This window comes from Halictus rubicundus, chromosome 1 (genome assembly GCF_050948215.1).
Source record: "Halictus rubicundus isolate RS-2024b chromosome 1, iyHalRubi1_principal, whole genome shotgun sequence".
In the NCBI taxonomy this organism is placed as follows: domain Eukaryota; kingdom Metazoa; phylum Arthropoda; class Insecta; order Hymenoptera; family Halictidae; genus Halictus; species Halictus rubicundus.
This window is the reverse complement of record NC_135149.1, coordinates 24,055,163-24,074,980: the sequence shown is the minus strand read 5'-3', so window position 1 is coordinate 24,074,980 and position 19,818 is coordinate 24,055,163. Positions and strand designations below refer to the sequence as shown.

General features: G+C 34.1%; 5 protein-coding genes across 6 annotated transcripts; 3 read left to right on the top strand and 2 right to left on the bottom strand.

The window, feature by feature from the left end:
* Window positions 1-1,228: 1,228 nt before the first annotated feature.
* Window positions 1,229-3,938, top strand: LOC143358325 (tether containing UBX domain for GLUT4). Its single transcript, XM_076795386.1, has 7 exons — window positions 1,229-1,448; window positions 1,551-1,606; window positions 1,693-1,942; window positions 2,101-2,469; window positions 3,000-3,357; window positions 3,469-3,634; window positions 3,701-3,938. The coding sequence occupies exons 1-7, from the start codon at window positions 1,365-1,367 to the stop codon at window positions 3,855-3,857; spliced, it is 1,440 nt and encodes a 479-aa protein (XP_076651501.1). The 5' UTR covers window positions 1,229-1,364; the 3' UTR covers window positions 3,858-3,938.
* A 3-nt stretch (window positions 3,939-3,941) lies between these two features.
* Window positions 3,942-7,208, bottom strand: Ecd (ecdysoneless cell cycle regulator). Of its 2 annotated transcripts, XM_076795374.1 has the most exons (6): window positions 7,029-7,208; window positions 6,538-6,804; window positions 5,963-6,456; window positions 5,390-5,888; window positions 5,117-5,315; window positions 3,942-4,728 (listed from the first exon to the last, which is right to left on the bottom strand). In XM_076795374.1, exons 2-6 carry the CDS (start codon window positions 6,791-6,793, stop codon window positions 4,308-4,310), a joined length of 1,869 nt encoding a protein of 622 aa, XP_076651489.1. In that variant the 5' UTR covers window positions 6,794-6,804; window positions 7,029-7,208; the 3' UTR covers window positions 3,942-4,307. The 2 variants fall into 2 exon arrangements, with proteins under 2 accessions (XP_076651489.1, XP_076651479.1); XM_076795364.1 differs by having other exon boundaries at window positions 3,943-4,728; window positions 6,538-7,208.
* A 1,336-nt stretch (window positions 7,209-8,544) lies between these two features.
* LOC143360022 (uncharacterized) lies at window positions 8,545-10,709 on the top strand. Its single transcript, XM_076798580.1, has 2 exons — window positions 8,545-8,737; window positions 9,410-10,709. The coding sequence occupies exons 1-2, from the start codon at window positions 8,657-8,659 to the stop codon at window positions 10,481-10,483; spliced, it is 1,155 nt and encodes a 384-aa protein (XP_076654695.1). The 5' UTR covers window positions 8,545-8,656; the 3' UTR covers window positions 10,484-10,709.
* A 158-nt stretch (window positions 10,710-10,867) lies between these two features.
* LOC143360093 (uncharacterized) lies at window positions 10,868-11,957 on the bottom strand. Its single transcript, XM_076798690.1, has 4 exons — window positions 11,708-11,957; window positions 11,466-11,631; window positions 11,181-11,384; window positions 10,868-11,065 (listed from the first exon to the last, which is right to left on the bottom strand). Exons 1-4 carry the CDS (start codon window positions 11,889-11,891, stop codon window positions 10,876-10,878), a joined length of 744 nt encoding a protein of 247 aa, XP_076654805.1. The 5' UTR covers window positions 11,892-11,957; the 3' UTR covers window positions 10,868-10,875.
* Window positions 11,958-12,175: 218 nt separating this feature from the next.
* L(3)72ab (U5 small nuclear ribonucleoprotein l(3)72Ab) lies at window positions 12,176-19,750 on the top strand. Its single transcript, XM_076795294.1, has 5 exons — window positions 12,176-12,329; window positions 12,406-12,459; window positions 12,632-12,795; window positions 12,995-13,514; window positions 13,626-19,750. The coding sequence occupies exons 2-5, from the start codon at window positions 12,415-12,417 to the stop codon at window positions 19,299-19,301; spliced, it is 6,405 nt and encodes a 2,134-aa protein (XP_076651409.1). The 5' UTR covers window positions 12,176-12,329; window positions 12,406-12,414; the 3' UTR covers window positions 19,302-19,750.
* The last annotated feature ends 68 nt before the right edge of the window (window positions 19,751-19,818 follow it).

Genomic DNA, 19,818 nt, shown 5'->3' with positions numbered 1-19,818 from the left:
CTTTCCAATTTATAGAGAAATGTTTAATTAACTTTATAGAGGCAATTATCAGAGACAGGATATTATTGTCAGTAGTTTGACTTAGATTTACATAACTTAATTATGTTAAAAGGGTACTTAGAACATAATAGAATATACATTTTTTTATCAAAACTTACCATTTCTTTTAATAATTATTTTATTTATCTGTCTATCAGTTAATGGGTGCATAAATTGAATAAAATTACGAAAAATACATCGTTTATTTTAAGAAGTATAATGCTCAATGTAAAAGTTGCACTGCTCAAGTATGTCTTATAAATTGTTAAGTATTTCTGCTGTTTATTGTAGTAATAATTGAATCCACCTGCGACTTTTCTGAGGTTATACCATCCTCATAACAAAACGATCATGTTTTCTATTAACTTTACTATGTTCCACACCTAATCTTCTTTAAAAAAATATTTCTTTTTTCATCTAACATAACAACCTCCCACTGAGTACGTTATCGCTAATAACATAGGGATTATAAAAATGAGAAAAGTTATCCTTACATGCCTACTTCGCAGGGTTAAAATGTCGCTATACAGAATTATATGGTGGCAAAATTGATATTGCAACAAACAATTAGAACGTATGTTTTCTTCGAATTACCTTCTTTTTTCTGCATGTAGCACAATTTATATGGCAGCCTTCACAAGAGAATAAATCAACATAAATAAATCACAATTTCTCATAAGCACTCTATCAACCAATAAGTTTTACATAACAAAAATGAAAAAGAATATCAAACTTGGCGGTGAATTGAAATAACAAACCCGGCACAATTCCCTCATTCAAAAATTACAAATTTACCATCACAAAAAAGAAATGTAAGCGACATCTAACGGGAATATTTGTAATTAACTACACAAAATAGATGAAAAATTTATGTTAAATCATGGAAATCATTTCTCATGGATCTAGTTGCAACATTTATCGTTCGTCATAGTAGAGGGTGTAAGAAATCTAGTCGTTGTTAACGATGTCGGTATTTCAGATCATGAGACACGAAACCCTGTATGGCGATTGGTCTACTCCTATACCTCGTCTGTGATATTTCCTCGCTTTCTAACGTTTTCAATTTTTTGCACACAAAAACGGCAACACTGTCTGTATGTAGCCACCCATAAAACTCAAAGGTTCCAAAAAAAGTGTTTCGAATCCAATATTATTATACTTCGAGCCTGTCATTGCAAAACAACCATTGAATATCAAAATACAAGAGGAGCTATCATTTTCGCTGGTGACTTTCAATAAATTGAACTGAATTGAGCCGGGTGGAACAGACATTCCGACTTCTAATGTTGTTTTCTATTAACAGTTAAAATTGCAACATTTATATTATGGCAGCTAAGAGCGTTACTGTACTTGCGCCGAATGGGCGCAGACAAAATGTTAAAACTACACCAAACACCACAATCTTTCAAGTATGGTATTTGCAAACCTAAAACGGTGTTTTAGCCGTTAAATGACATGTTATGTAGGACTGTTATCAGCTTCTTATGTTAAATCAAAATTATTATTTTTAGGTTTTGGAGGAAGTATGTAAGAAACACGGACATAACATAGATGAATATGATCTTAAGTAAATATTAAATACGAAATCAATCAATATTAAATATAAAACTTTATAAAACTTGAACTGACCGTAACAGTTGATTTACTTTTCAGATACCGTAATCAGGTATTAGACATTAATACAATATTAAGATTCACTGTGATACCAAACAATGCTCTATTAGAAATGGTACCATGTACTAAAATGCGTTCTAAATCAACTGTCACAGTGTGTGTACAATCTGAACAAGGAGAACGAGTAGTGAAGGAATTTTTGCCTGATGTAACGTTAGCAGAAGTTATATTGCAAGCATATCCTGGTCAAGAACTTGATGAAACAGTTTTAACGTACATGCATCGTGAGGTAGGCAAATATTTATTACCTAACTGATTATATGGGCAAATGTGCAAAAAGTCCATTACTTTAATGAATGTATTTTTGTCATTGTTCTGGACAAATCCTGATCCATACACTTCGAAGTTATGACTTTTGTGATACAATGTGTGCACCATTAATTTCAGGTTTTTGGAACACAAGCTTTGAAGGATACAACTTTAATCTCATTAGGACTTACGCATGGTAAAGCTGTAGTACGATTGTTACATCGAATTCCTGAAGAAATAAGTACCCCAACTTGTGAGACCTTGAAAACGAGTGATAAAAATAATGAAACCGAATCCTCTGTAAACACTACTAAAACAGTAGAGCCTATGGTTGTAGAAGATACTATGAAAGATGTTAAAACCAAAGAAAATGCAGAAACTAAAGCTTTAATAGAAAAAAACGAGTTAGTACCGTCAACAAGTGTAGATCGTTGCACCGATATTAATACAGTTGTAACAGAATCAAATACTGAAGATGAATTAATGGATACACATGAAATAGACTTTGTAAGTTTTTCTTGGTACCATGAAGATAGGATGTTGAAGAGCACCATTGTTGGAATATCTTAATCAAATATTCTTGTTAGCCACTATGTGTTTACTACAGTAGGTTCGTCACGAAATAGGTGAACAGATCAAAGTTTGGTAGTGTATTTTACTACTTCTAAGGATGAAGAAATTCGCATAAACGTAAGTCCGGAAATACATCTCTTTTTCAGTTATAAATGTTTTTTGTCTATGATGGAGTATTGAAGAAATTGATGAAAATGATTTTGAATTATATAATGACACTTCTTGATTTCTGAATATCCACAATGGTGCTTGTAATGTAATATTATATTTCTAGTGTAGGATTTATGCTAGAATAATAGAAAAAGAACTGGTTAGAATGACAATTGTGTCATTTATTAATTTCATTATTAGTGAATTTATATTTGTCTGTTTACAGAATGTTACGTAACATTTCATAATTATCGTACAGTTAACTAATTTTTTGTGCTGTACATTACAAAAGTATTTGTAATTCTTTTTTACAGTTAGGTGAAAGGAATGCTTTGGTATTCAATCAGGCTATGGTTCAAGCATTATCCAGAGATGAATTCCCGGACAGTTTCTATGAATTAACAGTCGAAGATGCAAAAGTGTTAATGCGAGATGCCAAACGTCGCAGAGAAGAGTTAGAGGAAGCTCCTCTTTTAACGAATGTTTTGCGTGAAGAGAAACACGAAAAAGAAATGTCGTCTAAATTAAACAAATACTTTAAATCCATTATCCGTGTACAATTTCCAGACCAGTTTGTGCTTCAAGGTGTATTTCAGCCAATGGAAACAGTACAAACGATAAAAGATTTTATAAAAGATTATTTGGATGACCCAAATAGTGATTTTACTATTTGTATGTATAGCGATTTCTTATAATTAATATATCCTAGCTCTACTGCACTTTTATGCTAGTATAGTATGTATATCTTAAAAAGAATATTAACTATTTAATTTTTCTCAACAGTTACTGCACCACCGAAACACATTTTGGATCCTAGCAAACACTTAATTGACGAGTACTTGGTTCCTTCTGCTATAGTTTATTATTCTGGAGCATCACTTCTAAAACCAGAGATTAAAGAAAAAACTGTAGATCCTAAAGAAATTGAAATTCAAGTTACTAAATTTAGGTAAGTGATCAATTATGTTACCTGTATACTACACATTCTTATTTGTTGTATCAACTTTTGATTCAGAAAGTCCATGCTGAAGCCTCAAAATAAAACAATTAAAACCGACATTGCTTCGTCTAAAGCAAATAGCAAATCCAGTCATAATACAACTGCTACTAAGAAACTAGATGACAATACAACAAAAGCGCCAAAATGGTTTCATTCAACGTTAAAAAAATGAAATAATTCTATCATGTAAGGATACTTTATTAATTTGTATGTACATAATTATACATGAATAAATGGATGCATTTTTACATTACTATTATTCAATTATGTGATTCAATATACTTCTATAAGCTAACCGTTAACATAAAACTAAATTGCGTGTATAAAAAAATGTTAGTTGTGTTAATCTCTAAAAATACAAAGTGTGATATATAATGAAAGAAGTATTATTTGTTGACTTTAAGAATAATTCTGGAACTATAATCTTTTTATTATAATTTCGTATTAAGTACTCTTATTTATTGATATTGTACCTACATGTAGATATGAGTCATTCTGTTAATAGAATTTATTAATAGATATTTTTTCTCAACTGACGGATAGCTTTAGTTTATCTTGAACTGGTCAACAAAGAGAATTTAGACCTATCAACACTTATTAATATCTTATAGAATCGATATCATTAACTTTGTAAATCAGGAGGTACAGCGGTAGGCGATTGTAGCTGTAAATGCATAAACCGACGAACAGGTCCGCCAATTATATTTCCAGTTGGTCCTGAACCACCTGCCTCTTCTTTAATACTTTTCATTAAGTTTTCCTCTATTCTATCAGAATTTGTACTTGTCTCGAATCTTTCATCTTTAACCATTTCAGATTGTAATTCCGAATTTAATAGGCGCATATACTTATCCATTTCACCACCCTTATCTTCATCATCTTCACCTAAGGACCCTTCTGAACTTCCTTCAAACTCCCCTTCACTTCCTGGAACAACTAAATCCAATATACCTTGCAGTGTACAATCAAATATGTCCGCATCAAATTCAATTTTTCCATTATCTTCTGGATCATGCATTATATCAGCTTCCACAGAACGATCCCTAAAGAAACATACAAATTATGATTTATGCAGGGTGTTCACGCTATTACTAGCCAGCGTTTTCTTGCAAATAATATAGATTAGAAAAACATGAAAGACGACAAAGTGATACAATTTTTTCCAAGCAACGTAATGGCATATGTAATTCTTTTGTGTTTGCACTTTTTTTTAGACATGAAGGTGACCTTCAATTTTTTAAATGGAATGCTATATTTTTTATATCACATGAAAGCGTGTGTCAAGACAAATTCATTTGTATATGATACAATGACCTCCAAGGTCATACAAGATCAGAAATGGAAGAAACATTTTGAATATAACATAGTATAACTAAATGTACCGTATAATACAATTAAATAATGAAATTTGTAATAAAAATAGTAACATACTCTAAAAGTTGAACACCATCAATATCACTGGTATGATTGAAGAACGATTGTACTTTCTCCCGAAGACTCAGTGGTTCTTGCTTTTGGTTTTTGTTTTTAACATTTCCCCATTGTTCGTTTAAGAATGTTTCTAATTGTACTGGATCTACGTTTAACCAACTGTCGCTATCCGCGGGACTTAACGCAGCTTCATCGTGCACTGCATACAAAATATAGTATAACAATAATTGAACATTAATGGAACTCTATTAATATGAATGATAAGGGAATTACCATGCAGATCAATATCATTAGACTGTATGCTTTCCCATGCTTCTAAAACTTTCTCTGCGTCACTTTTAACATTATTTGTAACAGAATTAAACGAATGTAAATGTTGTAAATAATAATCTTTCGCTGTGTTCAGAAGCTTCTCATACTCTTGACTGCCTTTTAACAGATCTCTAAAGTAGCCACTAGCTTCTAAACGTGCTAAATATGCATTTAGAGCATATTCATTGATGTTCAATTGATCAGAGTCATTATCGGTTTCTTTTACTCTATGTCTACGTTGTTCATGTGCATGAGCAACTAACATTTCTAAACCACACGCTATCTTCACACCAAGAATATGTGCATTGTACTTTGAACAGTTTGTTGGCGGTATATTCCAGCCTGTTCTTGGATCGCCTGTGTATCGGCAATGCATTGCCATTGCATATAAACATTTAGTCATTTTTACATTAACCATAATTCGCTGTTCAGGAGGGAAATATCTCATGGCACGACAGACCTGTAATACATATAACATGTAAAAGAAATTAAAGTAAATTTATATTGGTCTAAGCTATGATACCGAGTTATTACTTTTCTCTCAAGTGGGTCAGAATGACAAATAGTCCTAATGGCTGGTGCAACAAGTCTTGGTTCTTGATAAAGCATTGAAACTGCTTTCTCCGGTAAAAAGACTCTGGTCTTATGATGCCTTTTCTCAATTTCATTCGGATAACTGTTTATTCTTTTTTGTAAAGCATTTTGTATTTTCTCAGACGCTTTAGACAGATACGGACTTTGTTGAACATTATTTAATAAGTCAAGGAATGTTTTATATTTTTCACGGACTATATGTAAATCTCCGTTATGAATATATACACGATTTTCACATGTTTCTGGATTAGCCCATGACGGTAATACATTTGCAGCCTCGATTAATAAAAATTCTCCATCAGAGTCAACTACTTTAGCAATTAGTCCATCAAATTTCTGTGTAAGTTTAAATATAAGAAACACTGTAAACCATTCGTCGCTTATATCTTCGTCAAAGTGTAATGATATGTAAACATGGGGTAATATATCACATTCTAGAAAAGAAAAAGATAAAAATATTACATTCAAATATCTAATGAATCCATAAAATGCTCAATCTTAATGCAGTATATTACCTTCAACAGTAGATGAGTTCTCTACCAGTTTTTCTAGTAATAATGCTTGCTTTGTCCTAGGACGTAGCGTTAAACTAGCACTGTGCCAGATATAGCCTTCCAAAAACGGTGCAATTTCTTCATTATATTTTGCGATTTCTTGTAAAAGTATTTCCTCTGTTATTGTCTCTGGAGGTTGTGTATAACAAATTTCTGGGTATAGGAAGCATTCAAGAAAATCATCTTCTCTTACTTTAGTTATCTTTGTATGTGCCATAGTTTTGCTACCTAACATTTTTATCATATTAAATGTTAATACTTTCGTTCGTATTCTTCATGTTATTATTTGCTTGAAAATGGTAAACAGCATTTATGAGTATAAAAAGTCGGTAACAGATACATACAGTACAAACATTATAACTAATAAAAAATAAGTAAAAAGATCGTTTATACAAGTCCCTCTAATATGTAATTATTCAAGATTCTTATGAATAATATATCAAACACTTAACTGTGTTTATTAAAAGAAACTAGAGCTTTTCAAACGCAGTCATGGTGCAACTATGCGTAAAGACTTCTTTAAATTGGTCAGAACCACAGTTCTGCATACACATGGCTTACTTCTGACCCAGCAAATGCGCAAGGCGCGAAAGAGGTAGCATAGCTACGACGTTTGATTGGTGCATTGACCGACACAAACACCGCCGAATACAAAATATACATAGTTATACCGATTCTTACCTCTCGAGTGCAAAAAACGGCGTCTGCCTGTCTGAATCTTATGCCAGTATGTTTTGTGACGTAAGCAAAATGTTTTGTCAATAACAAGCTTCGAATTTTCATCATCCTCGAAGATTCTGCAACATTAATATGTACTAATGGGGAAACGATGCACAAATAAAATATTATGAACGAAATTCTCTTAAAGTACAAATGAATATTAAAAATCTAATTACTCTATAATAAATTACCTACGTTATTATGATACATTTATTTTTTCCGGAAAAATTGGAAATATTTTACGACAAATTTATCATAGTCTACATCTATACATATATGAAAACAGATAATTGAAAAAAAAGAATTCCAAATTTCAAATATTACCGCGCTTACCAGCGTTTCCAATTTCTACATAAAAGTAGCAACACTGTCTGTGTGTTAAACGTCGAGGTCGTCTAATTTAAAGATATGAATTCAAAAAATTTTGACTGCACAGGCTTCTACCGATTTTTACGGGTGACATACGTCTACATATAAACAACGTCAATTAAGCGTTACATATCAAGTTTCATAAAATGTTCATATAATTTTTAGCAAAATAATTGGAGCTTATTTTTGATTTGCAAACATCCTTATGCAGGGGGTGAAAACAACACGCAAAACTACTGTCTCGCAGCAATTTTCTCGCATAGTTTTTTCATTCATTTTGAGAATTTTCTATTAAAAATTCATGTTAAGATGAAATTTTTTGTCCGAGGCTTCGTCTAGAAAATCAAATTTGACAATTCATCAGGTTCGCGCGCATTCGTATTTGTAAAAAGTAGAATTGGCAAGTCTTGAACAGACGCGCTTACTTACTGACATGCGTACTCTACTCGAATTTTCAAATTTCAAAATATGTGAGCACTTCTTCTTACGTGAAATAACGTTCCCATATATTTAAATATAACTAAATTAAGTAGAACTGGTAGAAATACAAAAATATTTAACATACATTTTTTCATCAATCATTTATATCGATAAAATTATTCAACTCAAAGTGCAATGAACTGAATGAATAAAGATCTATTGTAATATTCAATATCGGAACAGATCATTAAAATTGTTATCTTATTTCAAAATATCGAAGATTTGGTATCTATTGAATTGTTCATTGTTCAATTTCTTAAAGGAGCGCTAATTGTAGGAAAATATAAATAGCATAATTAAAGAAAAACTGCATTATGCAAGAAAATTCGCACATAAAGGAGATTCATGGTGGGGACCGGAGACGACTGAGACAGGCCGAATCAGCATTCTAAGTTCATCTTCACTTTCACTTTAACTAGTTCAATGAAGAATGTGCACATCTCAAAGTACACTAGTAACATCAATTGCATTAGTGCAAGATTATATTTGATCTTTACTATAATTTACTATCATGATGATTTACCTAAATCGAATACCCCAAATATCATTCATGTATACGTTTCTTGCTGTACACACAAGTTGGGAAATGTCAGTAAGTATCACGAAGTATACAAATTTATTAAATAACATTCGATTTGACAAATAAATACAAGGTAATTTATCCTTTAAAAAATCTATAGATATTTTTTTAAATATTTCATTAATTTCTATTTAATTTTAGTAACAGTAAAAAAAAATTCTTTGTTATTTTCGTTATCCTTTTTGTTTTTATATCGGAAAGTTTAAAAAAATTTAATCATTCTGAAATAAGTCAAGATTTTTTCTGTCTTTTATTGGATTGAAAATTCAATATATTAAATATATTATTTGTTTATCTATATTTTTGTCAATCATAGACAAGTACTTGGATGTTTAAGGATAGTCATTTCTTAATTAGTGTATGCATATTTAAATTACGGAACATAATAACTAGATCGTTTCAAATAAAATAAAACTAAGTTTTATTATATTTTCTGTAATTCCATCAAGTATCTTATAATTATTTTTATATTTGCACAACGTCCGCATTTTAGTAACGAAAACAAGTTCTTGTAACAAGTATAATGCAATAATATGAACGGTAATAATTATTAAAAAAATATTTTTATGAAAAATTTTATTTCATATGAAAAATTGAAACTGTTTCACCAGAATAGTTTTATGTGAGCATATTTATCACATTTTTAAAAATAACTATTACATATTTTATATGTATATTTTACAGAAAATTGTTACTGCAATCAAGACAAATTTTTCATGTTTGGATAAAACTGCTGGATTTTATGCTGATGTTGACGCCAGATGTAAAATATATCATACTTGTGACGAATATGGAAATAAATTCACTTATCGTTGCCCAGAGGAAACTGCCTTTCGACAAGATGCTTTAATATGTGATCATGCCCATCTTGTTAACTGTGAAGAAACTATTCCATTTAATACAGAAAGTGTGAAAAGTAAGCACAATGACCCTTCTTGTAGAAATGGGTCAATGGATAATAATAATTGTCAATACTTTTTTCAACTATCAAGAGATACACAATCAAGAGCCACGCATAATGTTATGCAACATGGATTTACGTTGAATTTACGTAGATTTCCAAAAATCTTCAATGAAACGGATGTTAACGTGGACAATACAATGAAATTTTTTTCTCCACAAACTGAAAAATCTCAAAATCAACAGTTTGTATTAAGGACAAATGAAAATTTGTCTACAGCAAGTCGAACTTTTAATAACAACAATAGACTCAATGAAAATAAAAACTTCAATCAAGAAGATCATTTTAATAAGAAAACAAATACTACTTTGCATAATTTTCTAAGATTACCAATACAAACATTTTCTGAGAGTGTTAGAAATCAACAGAATATAAAAAATGATAATCAGACTATGAAAGCTTCTTCAGGTGTGCCACAATGGTCTTTTAACAATAATAGAAATCATCCTTATGTGGAAACTTTAAATTCCATCCAAAAGATAACAAAAATATCTTCAACTGAAATTAGTACTGCTGCACCAAATACAACCACAGAGATTCCTATATATGCTTTGACTTTATCATTGAAACCATTAATACCGAGAGAATTAGAATATGATCCATATTATCCACAATCTACATCGACAGAATCATATTATACACCAAGTAACAGCAACAAAAAACTGCCGTATGCCAAACCTTTTGCTCAAAACACTTGGTCTAATACTCATATTGAGCTTCCACCAGTTTTACCAGATTTGCGGTTACTAGAGGACATTGTTGATCGCAGAAAACTGTTTTACATCCCTCGAATTTAACTTAGACTAAAATAGTTTCCTTTATCTGTAATATTAGAACTACTTAGGCGAATTTCTCACATGTTATATTGTCATTAACTTGATTGAGACTCTAGCTAATAGTTACAACATGAAGAATTGTTTACTTGTTAACTATCTATATAAACGTCTTAAATAATAAAAATTATAAAAACTATATTGTTTCATTATTATTCCGTAAACGATTAAAATTATTTATAACTTTACTCTATTTAATACTGATGGCATGGATCGCTTTAATCTATTTAATACTGATGGCAGTGTACACAACACAGATTCGTAACACAAATTAGAACGGTATTATTAACAAAAAAAAAAAAAATGTGCCATTCCTGAGCCAGACAAGTTAGTTACATTAACTTTTTTTGTCTACTTTAATTTTCTGCACTGTCTTGGGCCATTTTTGAAATTGTATCTATACTAATCAAGTCTTTGTGTTTCTCTAACATCTTCACCAGCATTGGTTCTTGCATAAGCAAGTGGCTAGAAGCACCAATCATATTTACTATCAATTTCTTCATTATATTTATTTTATCCAGTCTCTTCATTACATTCTTCTTATTTCTGAAATGGAAATTCAACCATCAGTAAAAATTTAATGAATGAATTTATAATGCTTCATAAAACTATAATCTAATGAGAGGTAATTTATAGCAAGATTTATTGAAGAGGTTTGTACCTTGCAACTTCACTGTTTGTTTCTTCTAACTTTTTATTTCGTATTTCTGTTTGTTCATCTAGAAACTTTCTATGTTGATATAGCATATTTTGACATTCAATCTTTAAATCCAATTGTTTCTGCACTGTTTCGTCAATGTCCTTCTGTATTGTCAACATTTCATCATTAACGTTAAATAATTTACGAAAGCAGGCATCAATTTTTCTGAAATAAAATATTAGCACAATTCAATGTCAAGTATCAACAAAAATTTTGTTCCACTATTTGGAAACTGAAGCTTCTTACATTTGCTTATCTTGATCACCTTCCTCACCTTTCAGGATACGTTGAATTGCATAAGAATGGAGGCACAACTTAATTGCTTTGTTATTTAAAAGAGATTCTGATGTTGCTTCATGCAACTTCGTTACTGTGTCTGCTTTGACTTCCCCTGTCATGTCTTTTGTTTTTACTACAAGGTCGAAGCAAATTATTGTTACATATTGAAATTGTACGTTTCTTACTCATATAGTAGTTTATATACATACGAAATTTTGTATGTGCTTTAAGCATAATTAACTTGGCACTTAATTGTGTTAACGAATCTCTCATATTTTTTATCCTATCTTCGACAGGTTTGTAATCGTCCAGCGAATCCGCTCCAACACAAAAATTGGAGATACTTTTATTTAACTTTTCAATAGCATCTTCTAGATGTTGAAATTCTGTCATTTTCTTATAAAGTTTGTTTATTTACAGTCGCAGGGGTGTTACAAACGTTTTCACCAGAAGCGAAAGACCGCGGTTTTCAGTAAACAATTGTCAATGCGCATGCGTCCGTATAAAAGTTCATTCATGCCATCATAAATTCAAATTTCGTATTCAAGTGCGCGTGCGTCGTATTCAATATGCGCATGTGTATACAAGTGTACTACACTGTGTTTAGATATGGATGTTTTGGGGAACGCATCAGTGATGGTTCTATTATGCGACCACTTGCTAACTTTCTAGGTAGATTATGTATAGAATTATAATGTTTATGCCCCATCTATGAATGTAATGAATTCGAGGAGGTTATGGAAACATAATATTTATGAAAGTGTATACATATAATCGTGTGCAAAGTTCAGAAGGCGTTGCGTATTATTTGTGTTAGATCTTTTTGAACAGGTAAAATAATCTGCGGTCTATGTATGCGGGAAACCACTTTTTTACATAAGTTTCACAGCTAGTTCTCTGTGTACAGGAAGCTACCATGGCTGATGCTGCAGCGAGGCAATTGCAGTATGAATATAAAGCTGTAAGTATGTTTATATATCTGTTTGCATTGGAATATTGTAATTCAATATGCATTTCTATTATACCATTATTATATATGCAATTATTATACTGAACACAGTGATAATGGAATCATTGTTATTATAATTCATGTTGTTCTATACTGTATGTGTTATGTACGGTTGCTTTTTCAGAATTCTAATCTTGTTTTACAAGCGGATGTACGGTTAATAGAAAGACGCAGTAGAGATGAAGCTACTGGCGAGGTTATGTCCCTCGTGGGAAAACTTGATGGGACACGAATGGGTGACAGAGCACAACGTACTAAGCCAGGAAAAGCAGAAGAACGAAAAGTCAAGTAAATATTGTAGTTTTCAAACAACTTTGAACACAGTAGGTTCTGGCAATCACATTGTCCAATGAGCGAGTACTTATGGTACTATGATGAATTATGTGTACTTAAATTTTATGTCAATGCGTGTATGATAATACATTATTTGTATAATGTTTGTAAAATTTATAAAAATGATCTGTATAATAATTTTTTTATTTGATAGGCGGCAAAAGCGAGATGAAGCACAATATGATTTTGCCCGAATGAAGGGTGCAACATTGCTTTCTGAAGGAGTGGATGAAATGGTTGGTATTGTTTACCGTCCAAAAACACAAGAGACACGGCAAACATATGAAGTATTACTAAGTTTTATTCAAGAAGCTTTAGGAGATCAACCACGAGATATTCTGTGTGGTGCTGCTGATGAAGTACTGGCAGTATTAAAAAATGACAAACTTAAAGAAAAAGAGAAAAAGAAGGAGACAGAGTTGCTGTTAGGTTTGTTAGCAGAAGAAAGATTTGCACTGCTGGTGAATCTTGGGAAAAAGATAACAGACTTTGGAAGTGATGAAAAGAACACTACTAATGAAGAAAACATCGATGAAACATACGGGATCAATGTACAATTCGAAGAAAGCAGTGAAGAAGATGATGAAGATGTTTATGGAGAGATCAGAGAAAATGATGACGAGGGCGATGAAGGCGAAGAAGCTAATGATGATAGAGCTATTCATGCAGAAAATGTGAGTATAGAAAATGTATATCATTTTTAAAAAGAAGCTAATTTAAATTAATATTTGTATGGTCTTATAAAAATAAAAATAGAAATCGGAATTTATTGAATTCACTTTCAGCTGGGCAGTGCAGAAGAAATGAAAAAAGAAAAGCCATTGCATCCACTGGATATAGATGCATACTGGTTGCAGAGAAGATTAAGCAGAATTTATGATGATGCAATGGTTTCACAAGCAAGGGCTGCGGAAGTATTAGCAGTTTTGAAAGATGCTGGTGATGATCGCGACTGTGAGAATCAGTTAGTACTTTTACTGGGTTATGACTGCTTCGATTTTATCAAACAACTGAAGAAATATAGGCATACAATTGCATACTGTACTATGTTGGCATCATCACAGTCTGAATCCGAACGGCAAAAGATTCGAAATAAAATGAACGATGATCCCATATTGGCAAAAATTCTACGTCAGTTGGATACAGGCAAAGGTGACGATGACGCTGATGAAACAATGGAGGCAAGAGCGCAACGTAAAAGGAGGGAAGAAAATGAAGATACTGGAGGTCCTGGGGGTCAGGTTCAGGGTACAAGAAATCTGATAGACTTAGAAGATCTTATATTTGCACAAGGAAGCCACTTTATGGCAAACAAACGCTGTCAATTACCTGATGGCAGCTTTAGAAAACAACGGAAAGGATATGAAGAGGTACATGTTCCGGCGTTGAAGCCGAAACCATTTTCAGACAGTGAGAAACTTCATCCCATTGAACAATTACCAAAATATGTGCAACCAGCGTTCGAAGGTTTCAAAACTTTAAATCGAATTCAAAGCCGTTTATATCAAACTGCATTAGAGAGTGATGAAAATTTATTGCTTTGCGCACCAACAGGCGCGGGTAAAACTAATGTCGCTCTTCTCTGTATGATGCGTGAAATTGGTAAGCATATAAATGCGGATGGCACAATTAATAGCGACGAGTTCAAAATAATTTATGTAGCACCAATGCGTTCATTGGTACAGGAAATGGTTGGGACATTCGGTAAACGATTGTCCACGTATAACTTAACTGTGTCCGAATTAACTGGTGACCATCAATTGACGCGAGAACAAATAGCTGCGACACAAGTTATAGTGTGCACCCCTGAGAAATGGGATATTATAACAAGAAAAGGAGGCGAAAAAACGTTTACTTCGTTGGTTAGATTGATCATTATTGACGAAATCCACTTATTACACGACGAGAGAGGTCCCGTCTTAGAAGCTTTGGTGGCTAGAACAATTCGAAACATTGAAACAACACAGGAAGATGTAAGGTTAATCGGTCTTTCAGCTACGTTACCTAATTATCAAGACGTGGCAACATTTTTACGTATAAAGCCAGAGACAGGCTTATTTTATTTCGACAATAGTTTCAGACCCGTCGCTTTAGAACAACAATATATAGGTATTACAGAGAAAAAGGCACTGAAACGTTTTCAAGTAATGAATGAAATTGTATACGAGAAAACAATGGAGCACGCAGGTAGAAATCAAGTTCTCATTTTTGTACATTCACGAAAAGAGACTGGGAAAACAGCACGCGCTATTAGGGACATGTGCTTGGAAAAAGATACACTAGGACAATTCCTTAGAGAAGGATCTGCATCCATGGAGGTTCTAAGAACAGAAGCTGAACAAGTCAAGAATCAAGAACTTAAAGATTTATTGCCTTACGGGTTTGCCATTCATCATGCAGGTATGACGAGAGTGGATCGAACGTTGGTCGAAGATCTGTTTGCTGATAGACATATACAAGTTCTAGTGTCTACTGCAACCTTAGCATGGGGAGTTAATTTACCGGCGCACACAGTTATCATTAAAGGAACCCAGGTTTATAATCCGGAAAAGGGTAGATGGGTTGAATTAGGTGCCCTAGACGTATTGCAAATGCTGGGCAGAGCTGGTCGTCCGCAATACGACACGAAAGGTGAAGGCATTCTTATCACGAATCACAGCGAACTCCAGTATTATCTGTCTCTCCTAAATCAGCAGCTGCCCATCGAGTCGCAGCTAATCAGTAAAATGTCAGACATGCTGAATGCTGAAATTGTCTTAGGTACTATACAAAACATTAGAGATGCTGTTACCTGGGTGGGATACACTTATTTATACATTAGAATGCTTCGTTGTCCAAATCTGTATGGTATAAGCCATGACAAGTTAAAAGAGGATCCATTACTTGAATTGCACAGAGCTGATCTTATTCATTCCGCAGCAGTTGGACTGGATCGCAGCGGTTTAATAAAATACGATCGAAAATCAGGAAATTTCCAGGCCACTGAATTAGGTCGGATAGCATCACATTATTACTGTACGCATGACACAATGTCCACGTACAATCAGTTGTTGAAACGTACATTAAGTGAAATTGAACTGTTCCGAGTGTTTTCATTATCCGGTGAATTTAAACATATAAACGTTCGAGAAGAAGAAAAATTGGAGTTACAGAAGTTGATGGAAAGAGTACCTATTCCAGTTAAAGAAAGCATAGAAGAACCAAGTGCAAAAGTTAACGTACTTTTACAAGCATACATCTCTCAGCTGAAGCTAGAAGGATTTGCGCTTATGTCGGACATGGTCTTTGTTACACAGTCCGCATCGAGATTAATGAGAGCAATTTTTGAGATTGTTCTGTTCCGTGGTTGGGCACAACTAGCTGACAAGTGTTTGTCATTGTGCAAAATGATCGATAGAAGAATGTGGCAATCGATGTCCCCTCTAAGACAATTCCGTAAAATGCCAGAAGAAATCGTAAAGAAAATAGAGAAGAAGAATTTTCCATGGGAGAGATTATACGATCTTGGACCGAATGAAATTGGTGAACTGATTCGAGTACCTAAATTGGGCAAAACTATTCATAAATATATTCATCAGTTCCCGAAGTTAGAATTATCAACGCATATTCAACCGATAACGCGTTCTACATTAAGAGTAGAACTAACAATTACACCTGACTTCCAGTGGGATGAAAAGGTGCATGGGGCTTCAGAGGCATTCTGGATTTTAGTTGAAGACGTAGATTCTGAAGTAATACTACATCACGAATATTTCTTATTGAAAGCGAAATACGCGATAGACGAGCACTTGATCAAATTTTTTGTACCAGTATTCGAGCCTCTACCACCGCAATACTTCTTACGGGTTGTATCGGATAGATGGATTGGAGCGGAAACTCAATTGCCCGTTAGTTTCCGTCATTTGATTCTACCAGAAAAGAATTTACCACCGACCGAGTTGCTCGATTTACAGCCTCTTCCAATTACCGCATTGCGTAATTCCAAATTTGAAAGTATCTATACCGATAAATTTCCGCAATTTAATCCGATTCAAACACAAGTGTTCAATGCTGTTTATAATTCAGACGACAACGTTTTCGTCGGAGCACCTACAGGTTCAGGAAAAACAACAGTAGCAGAGTTTGCAGTATTGCGTTTGCTAGTTCAGAACTCGGAAGGTAGATGCGTGTACATGGTAAGCAAAGAAGCATTGGCAGAATTAGTCTATGCTGACTGGTCGGTGAAGTTCAATCAACTTCTGGGGAGAAAGGTAGTTTTACTGACTGGTGAAACGGGAACGGATCTTAAGTTGCTCGCCAAAGGACAAATCATTATCACAACAGCAGATAAATGGGACGTCTTATCGCGAAGATGGAAGCAGAGAAAGAACGTGCAAAATATTCAGCTTTTTATCGTTGACGAGCTTCAACTAATTGGTGGCGAAGAAGGACCTGTGTTAGAAATAGCATGTTCGAGGGCTCGTTACATTTCTTCTCAGTTGGACAAACCAACCAGAATTATTGCACTATCAGCTTCACTCGCAGACGCCAAAGATGTAGCTCAGTGGCTAGGTGCACCCGCCGCAGCAACTTTCAATTTTCATCCGTCGGTTAGGCCTGTACCCTTAGAGTTACATGTACAAGGGATAAATATTACTCATAATGCATCGAGATTAGCTGCTATGGCGAAGCCAGTGTACAATGCAATACTGCGATATGCTACTCACAAGCCAGTTATTGTTTTCGTTCCTACTCGCCGTCAAGCTAGATTGACAGCCATTGATTTATTGACCTTTACCGCAGCAGAAGGACAACCCTCTCGATTCTTCCATGCAGAGGAAGCAGATATTAAACCATTCTTAGATAGAATGACCGATAAGACGTTGAAGGAAACACTTTCACAAGGGGCTGCTTATCTTCACGAAGGATTATCAGCTGATGATCGACGCCTGGTTGAACAGCTCTTCGATAGCGGCGCTATTCAAATTGCAATCGTTACAAGAGATCTTTGCTGGGATTTGTCTATAAACTGTCATCTTGTAGTTGTTATGGATACCCAGTGCTACAATGGAAAGACACACGCTTACGAAGATTATCCTATCACAGATGTCTTGCAAATGGTAGCTCGTGCAAATCGACCATTAGAGGACGACGATGCTAAATGTGTTCTCCTTTGTCAGAGCTCAAAGAAAGACTTCTTTAAGAAGTTTTTGAACGAACCTCTGCCCGTAGAGAGTCATTTGGATCACAGGTTGCACGATCACTTTAACGCGGAAATAGTAACAAAAACGATCGAGAATAAACAAGACGCAGTCGATTATCTTACATGGACTTTCTTGTATAGACGGCTCACACAAAATCCAAATTATTACGGATTGCAAGGTGTTACGCATAGGCACTTATCCGATCATTTATCTGAACTAGTTGAGAGTACTCTGAGTGATTTGGAACAAGCTAAATGCGTTGCCGTGGAAGATGAAATGGACACATTGCCATTGAATCTTGGAATGATCGCTGCTTATTATTATATCAATTATGCAACGATTGAACTGTTCAGCCTTTCTTTGAACAATAAAACCAAAATCAGAGGGTTACTGGAAATTATTTCAGCAGCCGCGGAATATGAAACGGTACCCGTTAGACAACGGGAAGAAAATTTGTTGCGAAGTTTAGCAGCACGCCTCCCACACGCTCCACAAGCCGCAAGGATGGCTGATCCTCATGTGAAAGCACAGCTTCTGCTGCAAGCGCATTTGTCTCGAATACAACTCGGCCCGGAGCTGCAAAAAGATACGGAGTTGGTGTTAAGCAAAGCCGTCAGGTTGATACAAGCTTGCGTTGATGTTCTTAGCTCGTCTGGTTGGTTGGCACCTGCGGTTGCAGCTATGGAACTGGCGCAAATGGTCACTCAAGCGATGTGGTCTAAGGATTCTTATTTAAAACAATTGCCGCACTTTACTTCTGAAACAATTAAACGTTGCACTGATAAGGGGGTGGAGACTGTATTTGATGTAATGGAGCTGGAGGACGATGACAGAAATCGTCTTCTGCAATTATCTGAAACACAAATGGCAGACGTTGCTAAGTTCTGTAATCGTTATCCCAATATAGAAATGTCCTATGAAGTTCAGGACAAAGATAAATTGCGTAGCGGTGGCACAGTGAACGTTATCGTTCAGCTGGAAAGGGAAGATGAAGTTACTGGACCAGTCGTGGCACCTTTCTTCCCACAGAAACGCGAAGAGGGATGGTGGGTGGTGATCGGTGATCCAAAGACCAATTCTCTGCTGTCTATCAAGAGATTAACGCTACAACAGAAAGCAAAGGTTAAACTTGATTTTGTAGCACCTGCTCCTGGACAACATTCCTATACTTTGTACTTTATGAGCGACGCTTACTTGGGATGCGATCAGGAATACAAATTCACCATAAATATAGGAGAATACGAGTCAGACGCGAGCTCAGGATCAGAGTCAGATTAAATGAAATGCGTTTTCTTCATTTTCAATATGTTTGACATAGTTTTATATTTACTTATAAATATAACTACACATTAGTGACAGTATACATGCGAGAACAGACTTGGTAATATAAGGTAAACGACGATTTAGGTAAAAAGTAGTTATTTTTCACCATTTGTAAACGGATACAATATAAATCATCTTTTCCTTTTCTACGCCGGCTTTATCATTAATTATTGCATTTTTAAAAAATGTCAAAAATACAGGTGTTTATAAAAAGTGTAGTAACTTTTAGTTACATTATCAGAAATGTGAGTGTCATTTAGTTTGAAAATATATGAATGTCTCAAGTGCAAGTCAGTGTATGAACAATAAAAAAAAAACGTGTATGTAGTCTTCAACTACTAGTATACCTTTATAATATTTGTAAATACAGTTTTCGTGTAAATAAAGAGTACATTCGAATAATCGTATGAAGTTCATTGAAAAATAAACAAATTCTGCGTTTTTACATTACTTTATTGCGCTTCTCAATACA

Bases quoted from the DNA above. Each gene is read 5' to 3' on its own strand.
- LOC143360022 (XM_076798580.1), top strand. From the start codon at position 8,657: ATGATGATTTACCTAAATCGAATACCCCAAATATCATTCATGTATACG. The intron at 8,738-9,409 runs GTAAGTATCACG...TATATTTTACAG, and splicing joins ACACAAGTTGGGAAATGTCA to AAAATTGTTACTGCAATCAA.
- LOC143358325 (XM_076795386.1), top strand. From the start codon at position 1,365: ATGGCAGCTAAGAGCGTTACTGTACTTGCGCCGAATGGGCGCAGACAA. The intron at 1,607-1,692 runs GTAAATATTAAA...TTTACTTTTCAG, and splicing joins ATAGATGAATATGATCTTAA to ATACCGTAATCAGGTATTAG. The intron at 1,943-2,100 runs GTAGGCAAATAT...CATTAATTTCAG, and splicing joins TAACGTACATGCATCGTGAG to GTTTTTGGAACACAAGCTTT.
- LOC143360093 (XM_076798690.1), bottom strand. From the start codon at position 11,891: ATGACAGAATTTCAACATCTAGAAGATGCTATTGAAAAGTTAAATAAA. The intron at 11,632-11,707 runs GTATGTATATAA...TCGACCTTGTAG, and splicing joins TAAAGCACATACAAAATTTC to TAAAAACAAAAGACATGACA. The intron at 11,066-11,180 runs GTACAAACCTCT...TTTCCATTTCAG, and splicing joins ACAAACAGTGAAGTTGCAAG to AAATAAGAAGAATGTAATGA.
- Ecd (XM_076795364.1), bottom strand. From the start codon at position 6,820: ATGATAAAAATGTTAGGTAGCAAAACTATGGCACATACAAAGATAACT. The intron at 5,889-5,962 runs GTAATAACTCGG...TATGTATTACAG, and splicing joins CTGACCCACTTGAGAGAAAA to GTCTGTCGTGCCATGAGATA. The intron at 5,316-5,389 runs GTAATTCCCTTA...TTTTGTATGCAG, and splicing joins TAATGATATTGATCTGCATG to TGCACGATGAAGCTGCGTTA.